The sequence below is a fragment of the Grampus griseus genome (assembly GCF_964374135.1).
Source record: "Grampus griseus genome assembly, chromosome: 11".
NCBI classification, from domain to species: domain Eukaryota; kingdom Metazoa; phylum Chordata; class Mammalia; order Artiodactyla; family Delphinidae; genus Grampus; species Grampus griseus.
Genome location: NC_139005.1, coordinates 60008695 through 60028324, shown reverse-complemented (window position 1 = coordinate 60028324; position 19630 = coordinate 60008695). Strand labels below are relative to the sequence as shown.

The 19630-nt window shown below is 34.3% G+C and overlaps 1 protein-coding gene across 1 annotated transcript in view; it reads left to right on the top strand.

The window, feature by feature from the left end:
- KCNC2 (potassium voltage-gated channel subfamily C member 2) overlaps nt 1-18574 on the top strand; it is a 193119-nt gene extending 174545 nt beyond the window's left edge. The window contains exons 3-6 of the mRNA XM_082667009.1: nt 8870-9797; nt 11875-12039; nt 17524-17618; nt 18532-18574. Coding sequence (XP_082523135.1) covers nt 8870-9797; nt 11875-12039; nt 17524-17585 — 1155 coding nt within the window. The 3' untranslated portion in view covers nt 17586-17618; nt 18532-18574. The remainder of the gene's footprint in view (nt 1-8869; nt 9798-11874; nt 12040-17523; nt 17619-18531) is intronic.
- The last annotated feature ends 1056 nt before the right edge of the window (nt 18575-19630 follow it).

Genomic DNA, 19630 nt, shown 5'->3' with positions numbered 1-19630 from the left:
ATGACAAATGCATGGTTTTTTATCTAGTAAAGCAGCTAATTGTATTGAAAATCACATTGGAGACCTTGTGATCTTGTATAGAGTCACTGTTGGGTCCTATTAGCTATATATAGAAGGGTCAGGAGATACCTATTTTCCTGGATTAGGATGTAACTCAGTGATGTGAGCAAATGTATTTTTAATAAAAAATAAATTTTTAAAAAGAATAGCATCTCTGAAAGAGAAAAAATAAAGTGAGAAGAGTGGCATTGTTTTACATTTTTGCACATCTCTTTCATGTCTGACTTAATAGAAGATGTCTGGATTCTCATATCTCCTTGTGCATTCAGTCTGTTGTAATACTACATGTCATGTAGCTTCTGGAAAACTTCCCTGTAAACTGGTGTGACAATGAGAAAGGCAAAAATCATTTTAATATCATTACAAAGCTAATTTTGATTTTGTAGACCCAAACAAGGTTCTGAGGACCGCTAGAAGTCCCCAGGCCACACTTTGATAGCTGTTGATATAGTTAAATCGCTAAGGCAAGCAGCATTAAGGTCGACCCTACTGGGTTTCCAATTACACAGCCAATCAATCCCCTCCTGATTTTAAATATGGTTTTCTGCGTCTCGTAACGAAATTACAAGTTACACATAGGCTTTTGTTTTGTGGAATATAGAAAATTTGCCTCTGCCCTCTGGGAAGAATTTGAACTATTTGCAAGATGCCCAAGATCTTCAGGTAGAGGAGGAACTGAAACTCTAGTGTCCTCTATCCACATAGGGATACCTGTGGAGGTAGACTAGAGTGGACTGGAAGGTCCTGACACAGGCTTTGTAGCAAGGAAGAGCAGATGTCCACTAAAAAAAAAATCATCTTGAGGAGGAGGGAATACTAAAGCCCTAACAAATATGTTAATCTGTTTGTGGAACGGCCAGATCCATTGGAGCTATGCCTGGGCTTGGAAGACTCTCAGGACCCAGTTACCTTGGCACAGGTCCCGTTTATAGAAAGAATTACTGAGCAAGCAGATATGGCAAAAAGAGAACAATGTATTTGAGACCGAAGCTTGAGACACTCTGTGATGTACAGCAGAGGTGACACTGCAGGGTAGACAGCCATTCATGTCACTGGGTAGAGTGTGTTTTAACCACAGCACCATAGTGTTGAAAGAAACAGATTTATGAGTCAGTGAATCTTTGGCAGGTGTTTGAAAGCTAGTCACCTCCCTTCACCTTCAACTAATCCTCCCTTAATCTCTCTCACTTTCAACTGAGTAAAATCAAGGATCCTTAAATAATTCATTTTGGAAAGTAATTGTTAGTCTAAGGAAAGATATACTGGGGTACATAGGGCTTAAAATGTGCCCCCTATGTAAAATCCTAGATCATGGTGGTGTACATCATATCATTTCAAGACAAACTGAATCATTTAAAAAATAAATTTAAGACAAATTAATATATGCTAAAGATGGAAAATTTGGTTTGGGGAGAGTTTTCAATAATTGGAATTTAGGGTATACAATTCATGTTTATGGTGTGAAATGACTATATATAATCTGTTATTCTTATGACTCAAAAGGTATAGAATTTTTCTTCAGTCTAATGAAACAGTTATAAAAATTATTTTCATGAAGTATGTTAATTGTACACTTTACATTTCATTGTGAGACTTAGAGAAGTAAATGATATTGTATATTCATATTTGATGACTTTTAATTCTAGTTCCCTAACTTTGAATATAACAATCCAATATGATAAAACTAATATTATGTACAGGCCTCTCTTGCCTGTATCCTGGAAAATTATACTTGGGTGTGAGTGGATAGGCCTTGACTGTAAACAAACAACTAAAATTTCAATGAAATCAGTCTATGACATAGAAAAAAAAAATGTAGGAGAATGGTATATATATTGGATAAAGGTACCAAAAACATGATTGAAGATATTTATTAGGGGCCACATAAGTCTCAGTAGCCAAAAGAAATATTGGGGTATATTTTCTTGATTTACAGAATCTAAATCTTATATTGTTCTATGTCTTTTGGGTTTTTTGTCTGTTTCTATGCCTATCTATATAATATATTTGTGTCTATATTTAATCTATACCTACTGTGTATAATACACATATATCCATACATATAACACATTTTATATGTAGATATAGACATAAAACATATAACTTGTTATAAACACACACATGATTATGTACAGTTACCTGTAGCTTAATCTTCTTCACTGATTTCTGAGTTTAGTAACCATGTATGTGATCAGCTTTCTTCAATCTAATTCAGTACAATAAATGCAGTTAAGTTTGTGGAACTGCTTTTAAATGGTGAAACTTGGATGAAGAGAAATTGATTTTACCAGCTTCAAAAGAAGTCAAAGTAATTGTCAACTCTGCATGGAACCAGCAGACACTGGTCTCTAGTTTTCCCTGTTTGGTTGGCCTTTGAGGATAGACTTACTAATGAAAGAGACTTTTTCTCTCTCTAGAGACCACATTTCTGTAACCACCACCACACTTGTTAATTACGGCAAAAGTAGTACAAGGGACTTGAATAGTACATAATTAAGAGCATCTGCTGAGTTTCAGGTGCTGTAGAAAAGAAGAAAATTTGCAAATGTATAATTTCTATGGACAAATAAAATCAGCTTAATGGTCATTGAGAATGAAGATCCAGGTATCCTCTCTTGGTCATTACTTTCTTTGAATTTTGTTTTAAAATTAAACTTAAAATACATGATAAAAATTTTGTGAAACATGTAAACTTTGCAGGCATTTATAAAATCAGTTATGATTCTCCATTAGCAACACACTCACCTGAGGCCATTCTTATACCCAGACATCACCACTGCTGAGAATATAGTGTTTCTATTTATTTGCATACACTAGTTGTACATAAAGAAAGAAATGGGATTGGACTCTGTGTATTGTTGTGCCACAGCCATTTAGAATAGAATCAGATACTTAGTATTTACTATGAGCCACTTGTTGTTGTTTAATATGTTTCATTAGTGATCATTCTGTGTCAGTATGTATTGAACTACATCATTCTTTGTGATGCGATTTTATGACAATACAATGACTAGGAATATTTACATTTTTCTGGGTCTCTTCGGGTACAAGTAATGCTTAAATTAATGCCCTACATATATCCTTGTACTTTTATATACATATTTTACCCGAGTAAATTTCTAAAAGTGGAGGTTTTGGATCAGGAGGCACTATGCGCTCTGATACTTCATCATTGGAAGTCCTTGCTCTTCTCGTGTATTGATTTCATTTAAGCTCTCGAAATACAAACTAAAAACAGGTGTACCTCATGTGGGATTGTGAAAACAAATTCCTTAGCATATGTTTAAGTAACTTGTCTTAAAAATCTTCTCATAGTTTATTTCCAAGTATTAAATTATCTCATTGACTTTCATTAAAAAATAGAGGTGAATTTAATTTTTCTTCAGATTTTTTCTCCCTTTAAGTTTTGCAATGAAGGTCCATATTTCTGACTGTGAATTGATAAGAAGTGACTTTTAAAGAGAGATTCCATGTTGTGGCCAACAGAATTTTTATGTAACAAATAAATATTTTTAAAAGTGCTGCTTTACTAATTTCAGAAGAACTGAGCACCTACTTCTTGTCATGGGTTAGGCCTTGTCCTTGGCTCTAAGGATAGATGTTAAATTCTTCTCTTTGAAGAACTTGTGGGCATGTAGAATCAGTAACAAAAGTGTGTGAAAATTGCTACAATATCATCAGTGATCCTGGGCTAGGGAAGCATGGAGAAGGGTCACTTAATGAGTCTTGTTCTCATTATGTTTGTAAGTTCTGGAGCTTTTGAATTAGTTATTGAGTTCAATTTTATTTTTATTTATTTAGCTAGCTAGCTATTTATTATTGAAGTATAGTTGCTGTACAATATTATATAAGTTACAGGTGTACAATATAGTGATTCACACTTTTTTAAGTTTATACCCATTTACAATTATTATAAAATATTGCCTATATTCCCTGTATTATACAGTATATCTTTGTTGCTTATTTTATACCTAATAGTTTGTAGTTCTTGATCCCTACCCCTATATATTGCCCCTCCCCCCTTCCTCTCCCCACTGGTAACCACTAGTCTGTTCTTTATATCTGTGAGTCTGCTTCTGTTTTTTTATATTCACTAGTTGAATTTTTTAGATTTGACATATAAGTGGTATCATATAGTATTTGTCTTTCTCTGTTTTACTTATTTCACTTAGCATAATGCCCTATAAGACCACCCATGTTTTTGCAAATGGCAAAATTTTATTCTTTTTTATGGCTGAGTAGTATTCTATTGTGTGTGTGTGTGTGTGTGTGTGTGTGTGTGTGTGTATCTCTACACCACATCTTCTTTATCCATTCATCTGTTGATGGACACTTAGGTTGCTTCCATATCTTGGCAATGGTAAATAACGCTGCTATGAACATTGGGGTGCATGTATCTTTTTGAATTAATGTTTTGGGTTTTCTTTTTTTTGGATATATATCCAGGAATGGAATTGCTGAGTCATATGATAGTTCTATTTTTAGTTTTTTGAGAAACCTCCACTGTTTTCCACTGCAGCTGCACCCATTTACATTCCCACCAACAATATACAAGGGTTCCCTTTTCTCCACATCCTTCCCAACACTTGTTATTTGTGTTTTGATGGTAGCCATTCTGACAGGTGTGAGGTGATATTTCATGTGGTTTTGATTTGCATTTCCCTGATGATTAGTGATGTTGATCATCTTTTCATGTGCCTGTTACCCATCTGCATTTTCTCTTTGGAAAAATGTCTATTCAGTTTTTCTGCCCATTTTTAAATTGAGTTGTTTGTTTTTTCTATGTTGAGTTGTAGGAGTTGTTTATATATGTAAGATATTAATCCTTTATTGTTCATATCTTTTGTAAGTACCTTCTCCCATTCATTAGGTCATCTTTTCGTTTTGTCAATGGTTTCCTTTGCTGTGCAAAAGCTTTTAAGTTTAATTAGGTCCTATTTGTTTATTTATGCTTTTATTTCCTTTACATTAGCATGGATCCAAAAAAATATTGCAGTGATTTATGTCAAAGAGTGTTCTTCAATTATATCTCAATAAAACTAGAAGAAAAAAAGAATAGTTCTAATAAAAAAATAAAATGTTCTGCCTATGTTTTCCTCTAGGAGTTTCATAGTATCTGGCCTTACATTTAGGTTTTTAATCCATTCTGAGTTTATTTTTGTGTATGGTGTTAGAGAATGTTAGTTGTTGAGTTCAGTTACATATATTTTAATGCTAACCTGAAAGAGAAAATGATGAAACATAAAAATATACCACACTTTCCCCCTGTTTCTCTCAGCCTATTATATATACCTGGAGATTCTACTTGAATGTTTGCTTCGAGGTTGATTGACCTAATACCTTCTATGTAGAATCTGGACTCTGAGGACTTCTACTCCATAATTGCTAATTGGAAAAAAAAGGGAGAGAGAGAGAGAGTTTGGGGCACTCTATGTTGCTAAGCATGGGCACTGAGCTTATGGAGAAAAAGTAACTACTCACTGGACGCACAAGCCAATATTTTAGTAGGATATTCCCCGTCTGAAACTGCCTTGGGTGAAATATCAGTTCTGTGAATTCAGTCAACATGCTACATTTTGTCTGGAAAGCTTTCTAACATTTTAATTAGTATTTAACATGCCTCTTTTTATTTTCATTTAATGCTTGTAGGAGTCTGTGGTCTTATCACAGGGGAAAAGGAAGAGAAAGATGGCAGTATAAGTTTCTTCCCCAACTCCCTGGTAAGATACAAACTTCATTAACAGAATGAATGGAAGCTAACATTGGCAACATTTGGACCTGTGAGCCAATTCAGTTTGCTTCAGCTGTAAATTTGGCTTTTTTGCTTCAATATGCGGACTTTCATTTTTCATTTCTGTTATTTCCTTTTTTCACATCATTTTTATCCTCATTAGAATATAGTCTACCTTATTTTGTTAATTTATTCATTCTTTTATTAATTTTTCCATCCTTCTATTCTTCCATCCAGCCATACTAAATACTAACTACTGTGACAGAAGCAGGAGGTACAGAAATGAATATGACATCATTCCAGTCCTTAAACAGTTCCCAGTTCAGTGAAGAGGAAAAACAAATAAAACCTTCTTTTTCCCCATTTATTTCCTTTTTAATTTTTAAAAAATATTATTCAATCTAACCTCATATTTACCCATCTCGGCTTAACTCAGTGAGTCAGGAACAAAAGAAGACATTTTCTATATCCAAGACTCTTAGATTTAAGTTCAGGTAAAGTACACAAGTTCCTTGCTAAAGGAATCCAAATGTGGCCTCTGGATAATTCTAGATCTTCAAGGTTTCTGGAGTCACCCTTTCATTTGATACTCAAACTAAGTTCCTAATAAACTGAGACGCTATTCTTCATTCCATGGGAAGCTCTGTCTCCCAATATCTCCAAGGACTTTATTGGGAGCTGCATTTCTCCTTATTACGTTTTACTTTTATTTGTTACTCTCTTATGGTTTTGAATCTCAGTACGTATTTTGCCTCTCGTGGTTGACTGATGTCCTCTTTTTGTTCTCCCATGGTCCAATGCCTTCATTACTCAAAGCACCTTCAACACCAAGCTGTTTTGTACAACCACCTTTTGTTGAAGGCCTAACAGAGCAAGCATCATCTTAGAATTTAATATTCTCCATTGGTCTCCCAAAGTTCTGCTGCTGTACCTGTGGGGGGATTTCTCAACTGTTTGTGCTCATATTATGGACCTCTCCTCCTTCACTTTAGAGACATTTTCCACTTCCTTCTCTTCAGAATTCAACTTCCTTCCAAGGTCCTCACTTGCAGGCTGATAGAGGCCAACTTCCAATTTCCTACCATGTTATTATGAAGCATACTTTGGTTCTCAGTTACAACTCTTGTTCTAGACCATACCTAGTGTCCTTAGCCTTTATAAATAAAAAATGACCTATCAAGCTGATTTTTAAGCAAAATAATGAGGTACTTCTAAGATGAATGTTGTATATTTCCAGGAATATCAAAGTTTGTTTCCATTCTTTATACTCTTTTTAGTTTCCGATTATAGTACTATCACACTCCAGCAGATTTACAAAGTCTTTAAAAGCTAAAGATATACTGAGTTATAAAGATTACAATGAAGAATAATACAAATACAAAAATCATCATGTAGTTCTTTAAATTATGCTAAAAAAATATTTATAAATGCAAGTTCCAATGACATAAACACAGACAACTTTTGGTTTCTAAAGTTTAGTGTCTTAGAATTGTGTATATTTAGAAACTATTCCGTTGCTTTGTTTATTCACAGGTATTTGTGTAGTTCTTTAAAGCAGATAATCTCAGGCCAAAGTTTTTTTTTTTTTTTTAGTCTTTTTGTGTATCTCTTATGTATTTGGCGAGATCTGTGTATCTCGTCCATTGAAGATCAACCAGGGGCAAAAAAAGAGGTGGTTTCAATCTCTTCTTGAAACTTAGATCTTTTCAGTGTCATGGTTGAGATGCAGAATATTAGGGAAGAGCTTTGGGTTTGGGATATACCCTATTATTTCTAAATAATGGCCTCCCTCCACTTGACTGATGACCTCCTCCTGCTGAATAATTCATTTGTTTAGACATTCAAGGAATAGTCTCTTGGTATTCATTAAGCATGCTCAATCTAAGAACGTTATCAGAGAGCACCAGAAATCTGCCAGCTTCTTTGAAAGCCTCTGGTGGTGACAAATGGCAACAGTGCCATTTACTAAAACAACTGGGTTTCAAGTTTTCAGATCTTTAATATTAAGAAGTATGTGATCCCAAGATAAATAAAGGTTTCAACATATTTGTATTCTACATTTGAGAGTTTGGTAGTTATGGGAACAGAATTGGGGGCAAAACTTACCAAGTTAGTGTCTCAGGTCTATCACTTTGTAATCTTATGACTTTGGAGAAGTGACAAACTCTATGACTGTAAAACGTGTTGGTGTAGTGTTGTTATGAGTGTTGACGTGAGTTAATTACGTAAATTGCTTTGAAGACTGTCTGGCGCTAGTAAGAACTATATAAGTGAGAGCTTTTATTATTATTCTGTATTAGTAGGTGTGTATTCATATATTATTGACCAAAGAAATGTTGAATTTAAAAAAAATCCTGCAACTTTATAACATATTACTTTAACATTTGGAGTTCTTTTTCAGGACAGGAAGGAGACTGCCTTTTAATTTGTTCCTTAACTCTTTCTCTCTCTTCAGTCTCGATGCCTCCTCTTCCTAGATTTGCTTTTTTGGACAAGACTCTGCCTTGAGTTGATATAATATAAATGGTAACATAGCTCAAATTTTTTTTTTTCATGTTCATACCTCATGACAATCTGAACATTATAGAAGAAACCTACAGTTAAATATGGGTGGCTACCAAATTTCTATCAGTGTGGACTGTACCTTTTATTTATGGTTGTAAATCTTGATCTAATATGTGAAGATCTCTAGGATGGTAAAAAATATCTGGAGCCATTGTCTACATTTATTTTTTTTTCAGCCTGTTGCCCTTTAACATTCTTTTGCAAGGATTTTTATGCTCTTTTCACAGGTATAGTGTCTTACACAAAAGAGTCAAATTATTTTCCAACATAAATCAAAACTTTTTGCCTATATAAGCTGAAAACAGAACTTGAAACATATCATCAGTGCAACTCTAATGAATGTTCCCTACACGTCTTCTTACACTTGAGAAACATGCCAAGTGAAATCTTCAAATATATGTTTATACTTTTTCTACTACAGGAATTGATACATTTAGATTTGGATTGAAATATATTATGTTTAGATCACTCTGTGTTTCTTCTTTTATTTCTTTTTTTTTTTTTTCTCTACAGTTTATTGCTTTTGCTTCTTTATTCTTCATCCTGGTTTCAATCACAACTTTTTGCCTGGAGACACACGAAGCTTTCAATATTGTTAAAAACAAGACAGAACCAGTCATCAATGGCACAAGTGTCGTTCTACAGTATGAAATCGAAACAGATCCTGCCTTGACGTATGTAGAAGGAGTGTGCGTGGTATGGTTTACTTTTGAATTTTTAGTCCGTATTGTTTTTTCCCCCAATAAACTTGAATTCATCAAAAACCTCTTGAATATCATTGACTTTGTGGCCATCCTACCCTTCTACTTAGAGGTGGGACTCAGTGGGCTGTCATCCAAAGCTGCTAAAGATGTACTTGGCTTCCTCAGGGTGGTCAGGTTTGTCAGGATCCTGAGAATCTTCAAGCTCACCCGCCATTTTGTAGGTCTGAGGGTGCTTGGACACACGCTTCGAGCAAGTACTAATGAATTTTTGCTGCTGATCATCTTCCTGGCTCTAGGAGTTTTGATATTTGCTACTATGATCTACTATGCGGAGAGAGTAGGAGCTCAACCCAATGACCCTTCAGCTAGTGAGCACACGCAGTTCAAAAACATTCCTATTGGGTTCTGGTGGGCTGTAGTGACCATGACTACCTTGGGCTATGGAGATATGTACCCCCAAACGTGGTCAGGGATGCTTGTGGGAGCCCTGTGTGCTCTGGCTGGAGTACTGACAATAGCCATGCCGGTGCCTGTCATTGTCAACAATTTTGGAATGTACTACTCCTTGGCAATGGCGAAGCAGAAACTTCCAAGAAAAAGAAAGAAGCACATCCCTCCTGCCCCTCAGGCAACCTCGCCTACATTTTGCAAGACAGAATTAAATATGGCCTGTAATAGCACACAGGGTGACACGTGTCTGGGCAAAGACAATCGGCTTCCGGAACATAACAGATCAGGTAAGGCACGATTTCAAATGCATGCCATTAAATACTTTATAGACCAGTATGTCCCTGAAATAGAAGGCAAGCATTCTCATTTTCCGCAAATTTTCATGAGTTTTCCATTCTACCCCTTCACAAAAAATTTGTTTGTGTCAGGCTTGTAGATAGCTAGATTATAGCTTTTCTAAATGAATCCTAAGTAGAAGTCTGCATAGCTGGCTATAGAGCTCTCCTGCTTTAGTGGGAATGCCCTTTGCTGATGGTACCAATATTTTCTTTTGCCTGTTTGTTGCTTTTGTGCCAATGTTTCTTTGTTTCCCTGCACGATGTGATGGTACGATACTGGACATTTTCCATCCTTCATTCTCAAAATGTTGATCTCCATATCATTTGGCTTGGCGTGTTTGTCTCAGTTTTATCTCTGCCACATGGGGCCATGCATTTTAACCTAATTCACAAGAAGAAGATATGTAAGAAGAATGGACGTTTACATTTCAAAGGCCTAAACACCAAAGAGGTGATATGTAAGATGTCCCTTTTCAAAGTAAATAGCTTCCTCAGTAATATTACGGAGGGTTCATTAAGTTTTCATTATTCTTAAATTAGGATATTTCAATATAATCCCTTTGGATTGGGTAAGGTGCTATGTAATATAATCAGCCCAACATTATTCAGGGGCTAGATGATCTGCTTTGGCCAATCAATGGCAAGGTTGAATTTCTCTGTGGATTTCCTTTTTTATGCACTCTGCATTGGGCTTTGTTCCCTCCCAGAACTCAGTTTTGGATGATTTACTGCTTGAATTAGTTGAATTGCTACTCCTCTCTATTGTCATAAATAATCTAGGGTTGATTGTAGGTTGACATTCAGTTTGCCAAAGTGATAGTCAATAGTGTCATCTCTAGTCTATTATGTCTACTACAGATGAAATATTTTGTAGTTTACACAATTTAGATTTTGTCCACTATGAAAAGTTAAGGTATATGCATTCCCTATAACTTAGATAGGTTTGATCTTTTTCTTGTAGAAAAATGACTTACTAGAATCCCATGTGAATAATTTTGCGTTATTTAGAAATAACAACAATTAAACAAAGCAAGCAAGGAAACAAACAAACAGAAAAGGCAAGTGACATTTTCACAGGTTCCCTCCTTAGCTTCCAAAAGTTATTATGGGGTACATGGAAAAAAAAAAAACTGGCTGGAACTGAACTGCTTTTTCAAAGATTTTATTTGCAGTCCTTATGTTTATTTAGTAGATTGTTTTGCAAATTCTGTCAATATGTATCTGAGAATTGTTACGCCAGGAATGTCTTTATGAAAGATGAAATTTAGTTGGTGTTACTGCTCTCATTAGACTGCTCTCACGTACTTGCGCAGAGCCCGTATGAAGGGCATGGAAATGAGGACACACTCTCAGCCTGGGCAAACATTGTTATAAGTTAGTATCTAGGCTGATAGGATGTGAAAGTCTTTGGCAAAAACATATAGAAGTAAACAGTTGTTTCAAGGGCATTTGAGAAGTTGATCTTTTTCCACTGGTATGCTCAAAAATATTATGTCACCTCAAAATAGAGAACCTGGACATGAAGTTTGTGAACTTCAGGATTATTTTCATTACAATTTATTGGGGAAAATTACTTTCAGAAAATAATAAAAGCATGCGTCTTAAAGCACTGCAAAGACAAATATTTACTTAGGAGTTTTTCCTTCAGTAGGCTCCACTTTCAAAGATGTCTATTTGCATTAACTAGATAACATGTCAAAAATGGAAAGATATTAACTTGTGTGCTACTTCATTATCACACTTATTTTGAATTCACATTAATTTTGTAAAAGTTATTGTCCTATTAGATAAAATCCAAAATGAAGTTAAAATTTCCCAAACAACATTTCTCTCCTTTTCAGTACATTTCCATTTTGCTCCACATAAATTTTTGTAATGAGTGATGAAAATTCTTTTTCTTATCATGATGTGATTATTGTGTTTTGTATATCGAGTGACTGTACTATGGACATTTGGCGTAAACTCTTTGTACTGTCTCATTTCCTCATCCATCACTGTCTGTCAATGGGCATGGTGCTGTGACCAGTGTTATCAGGTGACGACAGTACAGGAAGTGAGCCGCCATTATCACCCCCAGAAAGGCTCCCCATCAGACGCTCTAGTACCAGAGACAAACACAGAAGAGGGGAAACATGTTTCCTACTGACGACAGGTGATTACACGTGTGCTTCTGATGGAGGGATCAGGAAAGGTAGGCATGCATTTAATCAGATCCTAACAGGTGACTTAGCAATTAAATGCTGCAAATATATGGAGTGCTGTAAAATGCTCTTTCATCATTTTCTAGGAGCAACTGTGCAATCATGGTGCTCTTTTCCTCATCATATCTTCTCTCTTTATAAACATTTAAAAATACATATCATAACAGCCGACTTGATTGTCATATCTAAAAGGCATTTCACCCTTCTTTTTTTTTTTACATTTTGTTTTTTCATTTGTCTATGGGCAGAATTGTAATGAAGTATTTAAAAATTAAGTCACTCGTCTAATTACTTTAATACAATGGATTCAGCAGTCTTTAAAAGTTATCTTTTTTCCTACAATGAATTAAACTCACTAGTTGACACTATGCATATATTTGATAAGTAATTAATAATTTAAAACAATAATAAAGCTTTTTTCAAAGTAAAACATTAAACGTACTCTAGTTGTCTCTTATCCAGTATTTGGGCCACTTTTCCTAGTGGTTTACCTGAATGTCAGAAGGTTGCTAAGGTACAAGATCCTCAGCCATATAGAACAATATACCCAATCACTGGAAAGGCTACTTGTGTACTTACAAAATGTATTGATGGAATTTTTCTTCAGGGCAGTAATAATTCTAAGTTTATTATTTTTTTAATTGACACTGAACAGTACGTGGCACATAGAAGATACTTAATAAATATTTGTTGAATGAATACATTGTATCGGACAGACATCTTTGTTAAGGAATATAACAAGATACTGAAGCTCCACTCCAGCACAGTTTCATTTCCCTAGATTGTGCCAGGCATCTATGACTATTCCTTAGGTGCTAGTTTTTGTCTTTGTTTTTGTTTTAGTAAATTTTACGAACCAACAATTGGACCCTTTTCTTCTCCTTAAGAAATAGTTTTGTGACACTTATAACCCACCATTGTCAAAGTGCTGGTATGCTCTTAGATTACCTCCTGCTTTGAGAATTCCAGTGGCTTTAGTGTCATGGTTATTTTTCTCTGTTTATTGACAGAATAGAGAAAGAACTATTAATTTCTTATGAAGAAATAATAATTTCTTATGCAGTTGACTGAATTTGAACGAAAAGCCACTCCAAAACTTTCACGTTAGTGCAAGTGCATTTTTAAAATATTGTGCTTATTTGCTATTCATTGCAGTTTCTTCCTATTGAATACTTTACCATTTTAAGCCTAAAATATTTATTTTGTGATGACTGCTTTCTTTGAAATAGCTCATTACCCATGTTGTGCTTCTCTTTCATTTCTTCTGAGCACTTTACATTGTTCTTTCTGTCTCCATACCTGTGAGTCGTGAAAGAGAAGACAAAGGACTCTTCTTTTGTTTCTTTAATATGTAATATTTTAAATCCTTCTTCATTCTAAGAACTTTCAATCTCTACCTCTATCCCTTGCACCAAAATGTATTTCAATCATCTTAATAGATTTATTTGATTTTTTGCTATTTTACATTTAAATATCATGTTACAACAATTTTTAAATATTTTATAAAGATAGTTAATATTCTGTCATAGTATTTGAGCAAAATATATGTACATATATTAAATAATAATATCTAACTAATAATATAGAACATAGTATTTTAAGTGCATTGTAATCTTAAATCACTATACGTGTATATACATATATACTTATATATGTATATATGTATTTTTATGTAATATGTGGTTAGATTTATGTGCATTTTGAGCATCATTCAATAAAGTATCACATGCAATATTTATACTAGGGTTACATGTTTAAGGATCTAGATAGAATTTTTTTTTCTAGGTTAGAAAATATTTTGAATTTTAAACTGTCAAAGGGGATCACATTTGAAAAAAGACTGCAAGTTATAAAGCACTATATAAATATAGTTTTTCCATAAAATAGCAAACTTTCATGAGCAAAGCAATTCATAAGATATTCAGTTTATATGAGAAAACTATACATTCAATCTTATTTCACAAATACAAATTCTATCAGTGAGAACATCTTTGAAAACTCATCTATGAGCTTTTTATTCTTTGTCATTTCTCACCATAATCAACTTCGTTTTCATTCTTGCCCAATTCTTTTGCAGATTTGTGTTCTTTTCCTAGGTCTGATAACATTTCTGGCTAATTTCACTTAATCTTCTCAGTGTCTTATTTTGTCATGTCTATTAGAAATCCATTCATTTCTTCTCCTTTTTCCTTTATGTAGATTAGAGATGTCTCCTATTACTCCTACTCAGATATTTATTTCCTATATGATTTCTTCCTGGCCTTTCAAATTGGTTTCTACCTTAACCTGATTTTAGAGTTATGAAAATTCTCCCCTATGTACATGAGATAAATGACTGGATTCCCATTGTATTATTTTTCTATCAACAAATGTAAATGTAGTTGGGCATACATTAAGAAAACATGTGGATTCCCTAAAAGAGTAAACTCCCAAAACTTAGAACCTGTGTTTTTATTTATATAGTAGTTTTATGAAATCATTTTACATGAACACAAACATACCCATTGATAGTACATGAATAGGAAGTTTCAATACTGTCCCAAACTAATATGTGCTCTTAAAAGCTGTATAAAGTGTATACCATGTATTGGGTTCAACATTGTTTATTCTCATGAATTATATTTTTAGTCATTCCATTCAGTAGAAGTTTGATAAGGCAAAATTTTATCAAATTTTCTGTTCATAAATGAACCTCCAGAATAAAGGAACAATATATTTATATGAATAACTTATAATTTTACTAATTAAATACTTGTTACTAAATTATAAGGGAAGCCTTCTCAAATGGACATTGAAATCATAGTTATTAAAAATAAAAGACCTATAAATAGAATAAATAATATTTATATTAATAACTATAATTCAGAAAAGTAAACATTGAGAATGGCAACCAAGATTTACATGTAACTAGCATGATTAATGTAAATTGTCAAACAGATTTTTTACCTTTTTGGAAGTCTTATAGAGAACATGGTGACAGTGAGGACAAAAGGTACATTTTTATAAGGATGAATTTTAGTTGTTAACAACCTCTTTGTTTCATACATATTCACTAGTTTGCTTTTAATCAAAACCAATCAATGTTTATAGTCTAGTTTACATTTTTCGGTTACACTAAAAATCCAAGTCAACTTGTATAAATTATTCTTTCTACAATTTCCAGTTATATTTCCAATCGCATTACAGAAGAGTAGTGATAACTAGCCCTCCAGGCACGTGAAGATCCCTATGTAAGAAAAAATGACTTGCAATTCCTTTTTAATTATTTAAGACATTCTCCCATTAACTACTCCATTAGCTACCAAAGGAGAACGAAATATATACCACCTCCCATGCTTTATAGCTCAAAATACTAACAAAATATATAGGCAGATAATTAGCAGAAATTATGTCCTAGAGAACTTCATTGTAGTTAATGGAGGACATAAATTTCCATCTACAAAATATCAAAGAAGACATCTAATCTGCTGAAAGTTTGTGGGTGTATATGTAGGGAGAGGTTCCTATTATTCCGATCTTACCCCACAGTAGAGCTATTTAGTTTTCCTATCTACAACACTTTTTTCAGTGGAGCTGTCAGAACATTTATTTGCTAAGCTGTATAGTATAACTACTTTTTCAGTTAATAGTTGCCTGGCTTTTAAGACAATTTTACTTCTAACTTTATACTAGGTACTCCCTTCCTCATTTACCTGCCTCTAATCTTTCCTAATAAAAAATACTGCAATATATGAATCCTTCCAAAGGTGACCTTGATGGGGTGTTGCTTGAGTAGCTAAGGCAAATCAATAGGTTAGAGCTTGTGGGAAGTATCTTTCATTCTGTAAATTCATGATGATCATGAACAAAAGATTAGAATGCACGATAATAGAAAGAAAAGGTGGATTAAGATCAAATTGTTCTCAATTCCTGGCAGGGGAGAGTCAGCTGAAAATATATAATCAAAATCAGACTTTAATTTACTAAAATTATGACTCAATTTATATTCATTTCTTTTCTTTTTTTTTTTTTTTACTTTTTTTTTTAAATACAAGGGATTAGAAATGGGCATTCATTCTACATCATCTAGATAATGGCATTAAAAACCATTATTTAGGAATCATCCTTTTAACCCCATAAGGCTGGAAGATTAAATATGCTGGAAAAGAGTTGTCCACTTAAAGTTAAGCATGCTTTATTAGCTTAGTAATAATAAAAAGTGAAAAGAGAAAAAATAGCTCATTTTTTTTTTAAGGAACATATTCTGAAATTTAAAAATATTTGCCAAATTTATATCTTACTTAAGTTGCTTTGCCTGATTCTTAAAAGCTTTCTGATATTGTGTATGCCAAAATTACATCAATACAGACTGTAATCTGCGAACGAATAGATTTTGAAGTATTGCAACAGTAATTTGTGATAGCTGGTTTAATCTTTTGGAAGTGACAACTACAGTGAGCTTCATTTTTTTTTTTTTTAGAGTTGTAAATTGTCTCAATATTGAATTCTTTGTAAACAAATTCTTTGAGCTCAAAAATAGCACTTTTGATTACCCTGCATGATATTGTTTGTCTTTGTCTATTTTCTGGTTGAATTCAACTGATGTCTGTGCATTTTTTCATAAAAGGATATGAAAAATCCCGAAGCTTAAACAACATAGCGGGCTTGGCAGGCAATGCTCTGAGGCTCTCTCCAGTAACATCACCCTACAACTCTCCTTGTCCTCTGAGGCGCTCTCGATCTCCCATCCCATCTATCTTGTAAACCAAACTGCATCAGTCGGCTTAATTGTCTTAATTCAAGTACTGTTTATCCCATAATGGAAATAATTAAACATAGACTTACTCCAAGCTCCATTAATACAGTACCAATCCTGCATGATACTACTATCTGAAATCAGAAATGCCATTTGGGTAGCCAACAAATCTTATCCTGGCTTTAAATGAATCTTATCCTGGTAGTGCTACTACTTCTCCATATTAATTGCCCTGATCTCCTTTTGCAATAAAATGACAGATAGCATCAGATATTGGCCAGTACCCTAATACATAAACATATCTTCAGGGAGATATATTTAAACCAGTGTGCTTCCAAATGCCAACCACTTCATGGGAACTTCATTTCTTGTGACTCTCTAAACCATTCTGAAGATGTCTGGGATTCTATTTTGATTGCTCACAACATGACTTTGGTCAGCTCATTTGCATGGACCATGTTGTCTCTATCACCTGAAAGCAATGTCACAAAGTTCGGGGACCATGGATGGCTCGGGATATGTGTACTTGCATTGAACCATCCTGCTGATGTGAAAGTACTGGTCGACTGTTCTGCATGTTGAATTGTGGGGCATGGAGGGCGAGTTTCTCCCTGACATATTTTTTTTCTTATTCTTTGAAAAAAATATTTGTTTTAAAAGATTTAATTTCTTGATTGATTTACTTTTGTTCCAAAATGCTGTATTGGAGTTCTGAATATCTCTGGTTGTTTGCACACAGATAACTGCAAAGAGGTTGTCATTACTGGTTACACGCAAGCTGAGGCCAGATCTCTTACTTAATGGCTTGGGGAAGGCACAAAACATGAGAGAAAGGTAACTGCCAGCCAGGCTTGCATTGTTTAGATAGGAATTGCTGCTTGGTACTAGAGTCATATATTTTTTTTAAATCCCAGAATTTGTCATCATTTTCAGAGGCAGAGTGCCAAATATCATTCAAAGCTCTTGTCATTTTTACCCCCTTCCTTTATTTTAATTATTATTTTTTTTGCAAACAACAAGGAGCATTGTTGTTCACGGGAAGCTTTCTTGACCAGCCTTAAATTTCTGACTCACGGGATTAATCAGATTTTCAGGCAGTATTTAATCAGGTGCTTTGTCCTGTATGTTGTTCTGTCCGTTTGTCTTAGCTCCCTGTCTTAAGTGTATATGCCATCTGTCTCCATGAAGCACAGAAATGCCTTGATAAGGTGTTCATGATTTTAGTACTGGGTCTTCTCCCCTGCCCCTTGCCTTCTTTGGTTACTTGGAACAAGCCTCTCTGCTTGTTCACTCCAATGAAACCCCCAGGGTGTCTTATTCAGTCCAAGTGGAAGAAATTCTGTTTACACATCCCTACAAATGCAATAGCAGTAGTGTGTCTGGTGTACTGGGCATGAGAGGGAGGAAAAATGTCATACTATAAATTGAGAGATAAACAATATTTCTGAGGCATTTAGGATCCTAGAGACTGCTAATTCCTAATGCTCATGTTTATTTTCAGTTAGGAAGATAATTGCCACTTTTATGATTGGCCACATAACAAGTACTACTTTATATTCCTAAGTCCTAGAGCATGACCTGCATGTCAAAGACCTTGTACAGCAATGTATTTACTCAGACATAAACATCTGATATTTAGAAATTCAGTGATGCTTTTGATAACACCACACATAGAAAGTTATAATTACACACAGCTTTATGGTAAAGAAATTAATATACTGTCTGGTGCTGCTGTTATTGACTGCAGTGTTGTACAGAATTTATCATGGATTTTTGACTGCTGAAAAAGGGACTGTGGAATTTAGCCATACCAAGGACTGTACTGGAAACAGATTTCTGCTGCTGAATGTGCCCTGATGTGACCAGGTTGCACTTGGAAGAGATCCTCCCGTCTTCATGAGGCATTAAAAGTTCGTAAAAGAACAGTGGATGGAACTCATTTGGTGCTCCCCATATGAGTGGTCTGCTTGTGGACTGGCCAGCGTCCATGAAACAACTGTAAATACCAGCGTGTGTGCATGGATCAACAGCTTTGGCCATCTCACGTCAAAGGAAGCCAAATTCATGATCAACATCTCTGGAGCTTCAAGTAAGGCCCATACCTCTGTGAATTACCACCTCATGGAGTTGCAGTAGATTGTGCTGTGAATCATAAAAGCAGTGATATTGGTGTAGTATAGGTCTGTCTTAATTTCCCTTATTTCTCCTTTGTTGGTTGGATCCACAAACACTAACTGTATCATTTTTTTAATAAACCACTTATATGATCAGCTTGTCAGATTACGTTGTGAAATTTTCAGTGCCTATTTATCAAAACTGACCTATTTTGAATCCCACATTTGTTTAAATTCTGAAAAATTGTTTGACTTAAAAAACTCACTAATATTACTTATAGTTTAAGTGTTTTGTCATTGTTACCTCAATTATTAATATGACAAAAAATAAAATTCTGGCAATGAGAGTATTTTTTTATTAAATGATCAAGGAACAATGTCAGTATATAGTAGAATATTAATTGAATTATATCCTAAAATGTATATTTTGCATAAAAGAGATATTCTTCAATCAATTACTTTTTTGTGTTTTGTGGCAAATTAAGCTTGTACTTGTCTTTAAATCTGTTGTAGTTGAAACTGTATAAGAATTCTTCGTCTTGCTTAATCAGTATTTCCAGAATCTATTAGTTCCCCTGGGATTCTGAATATAACATATAACCTAATTATGAACCTCTGTATCGTGGACCTTTTGTGAACATCTCAAGGTGCATGCACATCCTTGTTGATAATTGATGGAAATGTAAATAACTGAAATGAAGAATAAAAGGCAAATAAGCTGGGGATAAACTT